At 62.6% G+C, this 10,370-nt stretch overlaps 2 protein-coding genes across 4 annotated transcripts in view; one reads left to right on the plus strand and one right to left on the minus strand.

Moving 5' to 3' along the window:
• The window catches only part of PRPF6 (pre-mRNA processing factor 6), a 35,277-nt gene extending 33,248 nt beyond the window's left edge, over positions 1 to 2,029 (minus strand). The window contains exons 1-2 of the mRNA XM_029220739.1: positions 1,851 to 2,029; positions 108 to 276 (exon numbers count right to left, since the gene is read on the minus strand). Of these exons, the coding sequence (XP_029076572.1) occupies positions 108 to 276; positions 1,851 to 1,921 (240 nt within the window). The 5' untranslated portion in view covers positions 1,922 to 2,029. The remainder of the gene's footprint in view (positions 1 to 107; positions 277 to 1,850) is intronic.
• Positions 2,030 to 3,503: 1,474 nt separating this feature from the next.
• SAMD10 (sterile alpha motif domain containing 10) lies at positions 3,504 to 8,097 on the plus strand. Of its 3 annotated transcripts, none has more exons than XM_029220742.1 (5): positions 3,504 to 3,755; positions 5,611 to 5,792; positions 5,873 to 6,044; positions 6,390 to 6,530; positions 6,738 to 8,097. In XM_029220742.1, exons 1-5 carry the CDS (start codon positions 3,665 to 3,667, stop codon positions 6,758 to 6,760), a joined length of 609 nt encoding a protein of 202 aa, XP_029076575.1. In that variant the 5' UTR covers positions 3,504 to 3,664; the 3' UTR covers positions 6,761 to 8,097. The 3 variants fall into 3 exon arrangements, with proteins under 3 accessions (XP_029076575.1, XP_029076574.1, XP_029076573.1); XM_029220741.1 differs by having other exon boundaries at positions 3,578 to 3,755; positions 6,390 to 6,490; XM_029220740.1 differs by having other exon boundaries at positions 3,578 to 3,755; positions 5,873 to 6,530.
• Positions 8,098 to 10,370: the final 2,273 nt, after the last annotated feature.

Raw genomic sequence — 10,370 nt, forward strand, 5'->3', positions numbered from 1 at the left:
AGCTGGAACAGTCAATGGACCCACCACTCCAAGCCACTCATCACAGATGCCAACAGCACACTGGGTTAAGAACGTGGACGCTGGCCGGGGAGCCCCTCACAAGTCACCTCATCATAGTTGGTGTCATTGAGGTCCTCGTCATCGTCATCCGCAGCCTGGCTCTTCTTCATCTGGTCCCCGACAGTCCTCTTGCCGGGGGGCGCATGGCGGTCATCCACGGGATCATTGGCATCCCGGGCAGGCCCGATGTCCGAGCGGGTGGTGAAGCCAGTGGCACTGCAGGAGACCCCAAGATGCCCATTTATTTGAGTGGCCTTGTTCCTGTGCCAAGACCCTCCGCAGCTGTCACCTAATGACACCTCTTTTTCTAACTCCTCCGGGAAACCTCCAAAGAGCCCAGAAGCAGTGAACTCCACACAGCTGTCCTCTTCAAGAGAGAAACCTGAGAAGGTTCTGAGGCTACCTTCTGCCACCCCACATTCTCCTTGAGGGAGATTCCCCCGGGCACCAGACCTCTCTGCTCCCAGGTCACAGTCTCCCGTTTCCAATAATCTGCCAAGCAGCCCTCTCTCTGAATCCAAGCAGGCCCCCAAACCCAACGTGGCCCAGTCGGAGCTCCCCTTCTGTGCCTGCCCTACAGTTGCTCTGGGTTGTTTCAGCCGATGGTGGCAGCGCCGTCCCAGGTACCACGGCATCAGCTTTGCCTCCCTCTCCCTCCCATCTGTCTCTAAATTCTACGGGGTCTACCGCCAAAATCCCTCCTCTGAGACCATGACTCCCATCACAGCTGGGATCCAAGTTAGCTACCCCTGCACGGAACTTTCCTCTGCTTCAACACAGCTCTGAGCACAGCGTACTGAGGTGTCTACTTCTCCAGTGCCTACAGGGGCTCTGGTCCCTCCGCCCCTGCAGCTCCACGCCACCCACCACACATCCCACCCACACAGACTCCTCACAACTCCTTCCTCTTCCTCCACACCTCATCTTCCTTCTCAAATGCCCAACACACAAAGCAGCAGTTTCTCCTCTAACCCTGCCACGTCTGTACACCCCTACGTCCTTCTGAACTTGGCTCAGATGTTGATAGCTGGAACCCCAGAATTCTAAATCTGTTCCTCTTTATGTACTTATTTATGCAAACACCTCATCTCCCCTAGTAAACTGCAGGTCCTCTGAAGACACTGTCAAGATCTTAGACTTGTGTGTGCCCCAGATAACGCTGGACGTAATACTCCCAACAAGAGAAACCTGATCAAACGAATAACAAATAAACACGGTGATGACGCCTGCTCACGTACTCAACAATACATGGTAGTCATCTGACCTGGGGGACCCAGTCACAAGGCTCACAGATGCCATCCCTACCCCTGGGGAGTAGAGAGTCTGAAGAAGCAGCAATGTGACCACCAGCACCTCAGAGGAAAAATGAGGTACCACCGTGAGAGGCCACACAGAGGACTCCAGCCCGGATCGTGGTTAGAGAATCAGTCACGCTCAAGCCAAAAATGGGGGGGGGGCCGGTCTGCCCGGCCTGGGCGGGGGGGGGGGGTAGCCACAGAGCTCCGACTACCTGACGGAGATCTGCGTCCTCGCCACGGCAGACTCGCAAGACGGTGCTGCCACCCACCCCGGGGACAGAAACCGGGCTCAGAGTCGTCGCTTCAAACCCAAGCGTCCCGCCTCCTAGGGGCAGACAGCCTCCCTCGGGTCTGCTCTAACCCAGAGCGCCGTTCTTCCCACCAAGATCAGGCCAACCCCGCGCCATCCCTGTTCTCGTCCTCCCCGTCGCTGTCGGCGGCCGCCCAGACCCGGGCCCCTTGCCCCAGCGCGCGGCCCGCCCCAGGCCTCACCCGCGGCCCAGCCCCGGCACGTAGCCGAGCGGGGCGGGCATGCCCAAGAACGGCTTCTTCTTCTTGTTCATGGCGCCGGTGACGGCGACGGCCAAGAAGGGAAGGGATGGAGGCCGCGGCCGGAGGCGAAAAACCACACACGTCCGAGGCTCTGTAACAGGAAGGATCACGGCCCGCGTCACCCGCGCCCCGGAAGCAGAGCGCGTGGTCCCACGTAGCCCCGCCCACCGCGGATTCCCTGGGCGGAAGTTTCCGAAACTCGACTTCCGGCGGCTCCCGGCGGCTCTGGACCGCGGCTAAGGGGACAGAGACGCGGCGAGCGCATGTGCTGTAGCGCCCGCTCCTGGTGCGGCGGGCAGGCGATGTGCTCCTGGACTAGCCCTGGGGGACCTCAAAACTGAGCAGGGGCGGCCCTGCTTACTGCGTGTTTTCGATGCATTTCCGAGACCTGCCTGTACGAGCAGGACCCATGGGTCCCCTTCCTCCCTGAGCCTCCCACCCTGCCCTTCAGAGTCGCCTTGGCCCCGGGGCAGGGCCTAACACACCTGAGCAGACTGCACACCTAGCCGACTGTGTAGGGCTTGTGCGGGGTGTATGTGCCCTGATGGCGGTACAGACTGCTGCCCTAGCTCTCCGCGCTCAGATTCCTGGGCCCAGTTCCGGCCCCGCCCACACCCCCACCATACCCTGAACATTCCGGTGATTCCGGTGACCGTGAGAGCCCAGACCCTAGAGAGCTAACTGACGAAAATAAATAAATGCAGCAGAACAAGTCAGTATGTGGGCACGGGCGGTCACAGCATGTGGGTGAATTCCGTGTGTGCTGGTGCGCATGGGTGCAAGTCCGACCACCCGTGCTCGTATTTTAGGTGGACACGCAGGACGGTTATCTGGATACTGTGTGTCCATGTGCACCTTCGCTCAGGTGGCGGTGGGACATTCTTTGGTCCCCACATACACCTGGGGAGAGCCCTTGGGCTCCTGGCAGAGCAGACAAAAAGCCGGTCACAAGTCTAGCCTTCTGCTGGACCAGGCAGCCCCCAGCCCACCCTAACACTTCTCACTGGGGTCCTGAAGCAAGCACATCCCCCCTGCCTGCTGCAGCCCCCTCGGAGTTTCTCTCTCCTCCCTGTCCCCAGCCTACCCCTTTTCGGTGCCACATCCTGGGCACTGAGCCAGATTCTGGGGCTACAGAGGGAAGGGGAGAGACCCTGATGTCCTCCTGAAGTTCACAGAGTGGGGAGGGGGAAGTAAGAGAGCGTCAAACTGGCTTCTCTGGGGAAGCAAGTGCCCATTCGAGAGAGAAACCTCCAGAGAGGTCTGGGGAATGCATGAATAAAGGAATGAGTACGTAAATTGACAAAGGAGAATGGAGGGAAGTGGTGGGTCTGGCCCTTGACCTAGGCCCCATGGGGCAGAGGGTCCCAGGAGCAGGTAGGATACCCCCTCCTCTCCATACGCAGAGAGGACTAAGGCACCCTCAGATGCTCCTGCAGACGCCTGGACCCCGGGCGGCCGCACAGTCACTCGTCCTTGGCGCCATGCCCAGGTGCGCACAGCCGCCCCTTGCCCCGGCAGACGCCCTCCGCGCTCGCACATCCGCGCGCCGCCGACACCCCTCGGAGCTCCCGGAGCGCGCCCCGCTCTCAGGGATCGGCAGCAGGTGCCTCGCCGCGCAGACTCGCCGGGCGCGGGGACCGGCTGGGGCGCGGGGCCGGCTGGGGCGGGGCAGCGGCGCGCGTTCCCCGCCGGCCACACGGGCCGCCCTGCGCCCGGCGAGGGGCGTGTGCACCGGCTGGGGACCCGCGGGCCCCATGTTCACGGAGCTGAGGACCAAGCCGAGCCCCCCGCGAGGCCGCGCCGGGGCTGTGCGCGCCGGCTTCGGGGAGCGCCGGGATGTGGACGGTGAGCAGGGCTGGACCCGGGCGCGGAGCTATCGCGGTCTGGGGGCTCGAGGACCGGAGGGACAGGGCCGGGTCCTAGCGAAGTCCAAACTGCAGCCGCGCTCGGAGTAGGGGGCGCGTCCCGGCCGAACGGGGTTCCCGGTGTCTTTATCCCGCGCTGGGGCGAGGGCGGGGGGGGGGGGGCGGGGGGCGGTTCTGGGGGGGGGGGGGGGGGGGGGGGGGGGGGGCGGCGGTCAGGCCTTGGGGATCGGCGCGCCCTGGTTTGGGGGAGATGACCCGCCGAGGCTCCTGTCCCCAGGCTAGCACCACCCCGCGGCCACCTTTTCCTTCGCGCGGGGAAAACCTTCCCCGGCCCCTGCAGTGGGGCCCAGAGGGGGTCCCCGCCCCATTTCCTCCTGGAATTCTGACGTTGGGGCTGGAAAGGAGGGACGGACCGACAGACGGACGGAGAGCCCTCCCCCAGCGCGGGCAGGAAATGGGCGGGGCCCGGCTGGCCCAGGACAGGTGCGGCGCGGGCTGAGGCGTCCGACTGGTTCTCCCGCCTGGAGGCCTCTCCAGGCGAAGCCCTGAGACCCGGGCGCCCCTCCCCCGAAACGTGCCTGCTTAGAATGAGTCTCCTCCCACCGTACTAGAACCACCCTCGGCCACGCCCCCTGTCTGACCCCAGACCTCAAATTCAGAGTTCCCATCCAATTCCAAAGTTGTAAGAATGGGGAGGGAGGAGGGGGTGGAAGATGTGGGTTTCCCTCATTACTGAAACCTCCTGGGCACATCACCAAGCCCTGCCCTCAGTGGGGGTGAGGGGCTGTGTCTGTGGTAGGAGGGTCACTAATTCTCCTGCTGAGGGGGTGGGGGAAGGACCCCTGCCTGGGAACCCGATCCTGCCTGCTGAGTCAGGGCGTGGATGCTGTAAGATGGGGCAAGGCTGGGCCCTGCTTCCTGTCTCTCCCCAGGGCTCTGTTGACTTGTGGACACCACACGGAGCCTTCATCCATCCATTCAGTCATTCACAATGTTTCTGAGCACCTCCTGTGTCCCAAGACCTGTGCAAGGCCTTGGGAGGGGTCAGTCCGGGTGTCTACCCTCCCCTGACTCCTGTCAGCCACCAGCACAGAAATGATGGTAAAACTAAAAGGTGATGAGCGTAACGAAGCCGGCGTGGGGAGAGAAAGCACAAAGAGTCAGCCTGGGTCCCCGAGCGCGTGCGTGCAGCCTGTGTGCTGTGCTGACACTGCCATGCATGGGAGCTGCCCTGGGCCAGGGGGCCTGCAGGAAGGGGCAGCAGGAACCTTGTGGGCTTGCCCAGAGTTCAGCCTTCTTCTTGTTCACAAGTCACAGCCAGTGAGCACAGCAGGACAGAGGCCAAGCCTCCAAGGAACGCCAGGTGGGGCTGCAGGGACCAGGTGCCTTCGACGACGACATGGGCAGGCAGCCCAGCCACAGGGGTCTCCCCACAGCACAGAGTCTCCCAGGACGCTGGGGCCACTTTTCCTCACAGGCAAGCCCTGTGCGTGCGTGCGCCCTGGTCTGATGTGGCTCTGCCAGCCCAAGGAGAAGACCAGGGCCATCCCAGGAGAGCCCCACCTGGTTCTGAGTGTGAGGCTCCCTGGTGGCCACGTCTCTCTCTAATTAAACAGAATCCATCCTGCTCCCCAGAGCACAGACTATGCTTCTTGAAGGTGGAGTTCTCAGGACAGCTCGCACACACTTCCTTCTCTTTGGGGAGGCTTGGGAACCCCTAATTGGGAACGTGCCTCTCCTCTTCCGTGGAGGGAAGATGGGCTGAGCAGGAAGCCGGATCACAGGGAGGGAGCCCCTGCCCCTGACCGCCGTGACCAGGCACCCCTGCTTTGCAGCCACTGCCCACTTCAGCTTCTGCCGGACCCTCCTGGAGCACACGGTGTCGGCCGAGAGCATCCCCTGCCCCCTGCCTCGGACCCCGGGCACCAGCCTCACGTGGCACGACTCCCGCAGCCAGAGGGCAGCTGGCAGCCGGCAGGTCAAGCTCCTTCAGCAGCCCGGCACCGAGGCCCCCCAGGTACCCACCCACACACTACACCCACCTCAGCCCCTGCCCTCCTTGCCACCCCACTCCACCGGCCACCCCTCTTCCCACAGGGCCGGCTGTACTCTGACCACGATGGCCTGTACCACACAAGCCCCTCCCTGGGTGGCCTGACGAGGCCCGTGGTCCTGTGGAGTCAGCAGGACGTCTGCAAGTGGCTCAAGAAGCACTGTCCCCACAACTACCTCGTCTACGTGGAGGCCTTCTCCCAGCACGCCATCACCGGTGCCGTGGGGGGCTGGGGGGCTGGGGTGTGGCAGGGGCGGGCTCCCCGGAGAGCCTTCTCCCCCTCCTCTCTCTCTTCTGCTTCCTCCCCAGTCGGCCTCTCCCGTCTGGGGCTTTGTCTCTGTTTCCGTCGTCGCCTGGCTTTGCCCTGCTCAGCCACCATTCCTCCTTGCCCTCCCTCCGCCTCTCTCCCTCTCTCGCCCTGTCTCTCTGAGTCTCTCTCTGCACGTCTGTCTCTGCCCACCCGACCCATTTCTTCCTCTCTCTCCCTTCTCTCTCTCCGCCTTTGCTCTCGAAACCCCTCGGATGGCAACCTCGGCTCAACCTCTCTCCCCTCCCTCCCAGGCCGGGCACTGCTGCGGCTGAACGCGGAGAAGCTGCGGCGGATGGGGCTAGCGCAGGAGGCGCAGCGGCAGGAGGTCCTGCAGCAGCTTCTGCGCCTGCGGGTGCGCGAGGAGGGGCGGAGCCTGCAACTGCTCAGCCAGGGTCAGTGGGAGGAGCCAGGAAGGCCCACAGGTTCAGAAAGGCCTGGGGGGGCTGGGCCTCGAGGCGCCGGAGTGCAGGGTGGGTGGGTTGACCTCAGGAGGGTGGCCGAGGGTGGCCGGGGACCCCAGTAAGGGCCGTCCTGCACCCGGGGCAAGAGGGGATGATGCCAGAGGCCCCCGACCCTCCTCACCCCCATTCGCCCCACAGCTTCCTTCGGAAACATGTCCTAGCTGCTGCCTAGGCTTGAACGCCGGACCTCAGCACTGTGACCGGAGCCCCTGACGAGCACGAGGCAGAGCTGGCCGTGCAGCCCCTCTCAGACCCCGCGTGACGCCCCAGGGGCCAAGCCCAGCCCCATGGACAGGTGGGACGAGCGTCGCCACCTCCAGCCACCTCTGGTTGTGCACTCCGGGCAGTGCCTGGGAGTGGGCGGGCGGGCAGGCAGGGGCTGCTTGAGTGGGGCCCTTCCTCCCAGGACCTGAGCCCAGGCCCACCCCCTGGTGCTGCTGGCAGCATGCAGGGCAGCCACCTGGAGCCAGAGCCGGTTTGGACACCCCCAGCCTCCCAAGGAGTCTGTTTATTTATATTCCCTTCGCCCGCACCCTCCATCGACTGCTGAGTCATGCGTCTTCTAGGCATCCTGCCCTCGCCCAGGGCCAGAGGTCTGCCCCCTCGCCCCGTTTACGCCCTCCCCCAGCCCCTAGAGGACTGCCCACACAGGTGGGGTAAACTGCCAAGGCTCCCTTTGGTGTGTGGCCCTCCCCTGTCCTTGCCCAGAGAATGGTCATTGGCCCAGCCCAGCCAGCCACCGTGCCAAGGGCTCTCACTCATTTTTGAAACCCTTACCACGCCCCCATCTACTCACGGGGGCTGGGACACACGCCCAAGACCTGACCCCCAGGAGGACCCCACGCCCAGTGCCCAGCACCAGGCTCACCTGTGTCCTGGCCTTAGGTTGGGGGACGGCTCCCTCCTCCCAGGGTCATGGAGACTGCCTTCCAGGCTTAGTCATGGGTGGGCGTTCCCACTGCCCCTTTCCCAGGAGAACCCAGATCCACACAAGAACTGTTCTGACAGCTGCACCCCCCATGCCCACCCAGTGGAGACCCAGCCAGCACCTGAGCAACCACTCCGTGGGCCCAGCAGAGGGGGAGCTAGGGCAGTCCTGGCAGCCCCACCCTCTTGCACCCCTGCCCACTCAATCCCCTAGGGGATTCTGAAAATCTTGGAGACAGACGAGGCTGAGCCACCAGATCCCAATCCGTGCCCTGTGCCAGCCTCAGGATGGGAGGTTGGTTGTTGCAGGTCCCATGTGGAATTTGAACAACTGGCCTGGTGCCCCCCATCCCGTGCGCCTCCCCATGGGAAGCCCCTCATCCTGCCCGGCTGCCCTGAATATCCCTGGCCACCTCATGCCATCACGACATGACCCTTTCCAGGGAGCCCTTCCTGTCTCTCTCCCCTTTTCCCTCCCTGTCTTGGACTCTCAGCCCCGCTGTGTTCCTGTCTCATCTTCCTTGTTTTGCGCTTTTTTATATTCTGACAAAAAAATCAGAAATAAACTTGGTTCTCAAGTGCCGCGAGTGTGGTGTCTGACTCTGGCCACCCAGGCATGTGGGGTATGCTCAGAGCCTTGAGTGGGGCCTGCGCCTGGGAGGAGGGGGCGCCTGGGCCAGCTGCCTCCAGCTGGGGCCACCAGGGGGCAGTGGTGTCCCATCCTGGTGGGGCGCCTGTGTACCCCAGGCCCCTGCTGGCCCCAGCTGCCCCATGGGCTGCACCCAGAGGCAGGGACACAGGTGTTCTAGGTTCCTGGGGCTGTTGTAACAGATGACCACGACAGGGAGGCTTAACACAACAGAAACGAACTTTCTCACTGTTCTACAGGCCACAAGTCTGGAATCCAGCAGGGCAGCACTCCTTCCTGGGCTCAGGAAAGAACCCTTCCTCGTCTCTCCAGCTTCTGGGGGCTGCCCTGGGGGGATTCCTGGGCTCATGGACACACCACTCCATTCTGGATTCCAGGGTTACATCACCTCTGCCTAAATCTCCAAATCTCTGCCAAATCTCCCTCCTACAAGGACACTTGTCACTGGACATAGGGCCCACCTGGATCATCCAGGATGATCTGTTCATTTCAAGACCCTTAACTTAATCACGTCTGCAAAACCTTTATTCCAAATGAGGTCCCATTCATAGGTTCCAGGGATCTGAAGTGACTATCTTTTGGGGATCCCCATTTAGCCCCCTACACAAGTGAAAGCCCTGACATAAGAAACACATGTCACAGCACATGCCCCCACACATACCCACACAGCAACGAGACACACAAATACTAACACAGAGGCATAAACCGAGCTCTGCAGTCTGGACACACAGGCACCAACACACAGAGACACGATGACGCCAGCGTCCAGACACACAGCACACTGACACACAGGGTCCCAGCATCCCATGATCTCCTAACATACAGAAAAACACCAGGCACAGTGCACCCCATACACAACACACATAACATCACACGTTGCCCTGACATGCAGACGCGCTGTGGCCTGGACACACACCCACCAAGACCCAGACATCCCCCCACACCTTGTGTCCAGTCACTTAGACGCTAACATACGACCAGGATCTTTCTCACCTAGTACGGGACACAGAGACATACCCTGACACCTTGATGGCCAAACAGGACACAGCTTGACATATGTGGTCATGCAGACACACACCTACCAATTGGATGCACCTCAGGGCACACACACTGACCCCCCCCCTCCCGAAATCCTGCATGTCTTGACCCTGGGGTGGGCACAGTGAATGAGAGAAGGATTACACAGGTCTCTCTGGCTCTGATTTCCAAAGGAAGGACTGACTAACCCCTCCACAGAGGGCCCCTCCCTGCCTCTGCCCCAGTATGGACACTTGGTGCCTCGAGAGAAGCAGCTCCCAAAGGTCCCTGTGAGAAAAGGAAGACTCCAAATCTGCCCACATGTTTTGTGCCCTGCCCACAAACAGTGTAGGCGAACCTGCCCCAGCGTGGACAGAGCAGGTAGAAAGAGCCTCGGGGAAGGAGGAGCACCTTTTACCTCTGTCTCCAAACTAGCACTCCTTCCCTACTCCATTCATTTCCAAGTCTCGGTGAGGTGGGTGCCCTGTCACCCCCAGACCTGATCCCAGCATCCCTGCCAAGAGCCCAGTTCTGGGGCACAAAGGAGCAAGGAGGGCACTGGCTGCTGGTCTAGGACCACCGCCCTAAAGTAGACAGGCTGCTCAGTCACCCCAATAAAGCCCATGGCCTCACACTGCCCCGGCACTGCCAGGAGCCAGGCCATTTCCTGAGGGTGGCCACAGGCAGACGTGGTCACAGGGCTGGTTGGAAAAGAGGCTGGATCCTGCTTTGCAGGCTCAAGGCCCCCGGGGCCAGGAGTTCAAGGTCCCAGGGGAGGGCAGCCTCTTTCGCTGCACCTTCCCGTCGTTTCCATCCGTGCGCGCTGGGCTTGGGGCAGCACCCAGCGCCCCATCGTGCCTCAGTTTACCCCAATGCCTGAAAAACACCTCCCGCCCGACGGAGGCATAACTGGCCACTTCACCCTGACGGCCCAGCCCACGCAAGCGACGGACGGGGTACCGGGCCAGCGGATGGCCGCACGGGCCCCCTCCCCCGACCCGTCTCTCCCGTCGCGGATAGCGGCAGGAATACCGCGAGAGTTCGCCCCCTCCCCCCCACAGTAAAACTGTCAAAGGTGGGAGGGGCGGGAGCGCGCATGTGCGCAGCGCGGCGCGCAGCCTGCGCCGCCCGGACCCCGCGCCCCGCGCCCCGGCCCGGCCCGGCCCCGGCCTCTGCCC

The sequence above is a fragment of the Monodon monoceros genome, unplaced genomic scaffold (genome assembly GCF_005190385.1).
Source record: "Monodon monoceros isolate NGI ecotype Baffin Bay Population unplaced genomic scaffold, NGI_Narwhal_1 Super_Scaffold_13, whole genome shotgun sequence".
NCBI classification, from domain to species: Eukaryota; Metazoa; Chordata; class Mammalia; order Artiodactyla; family Monodontidae; genus Monodon; species Monodon monoceros.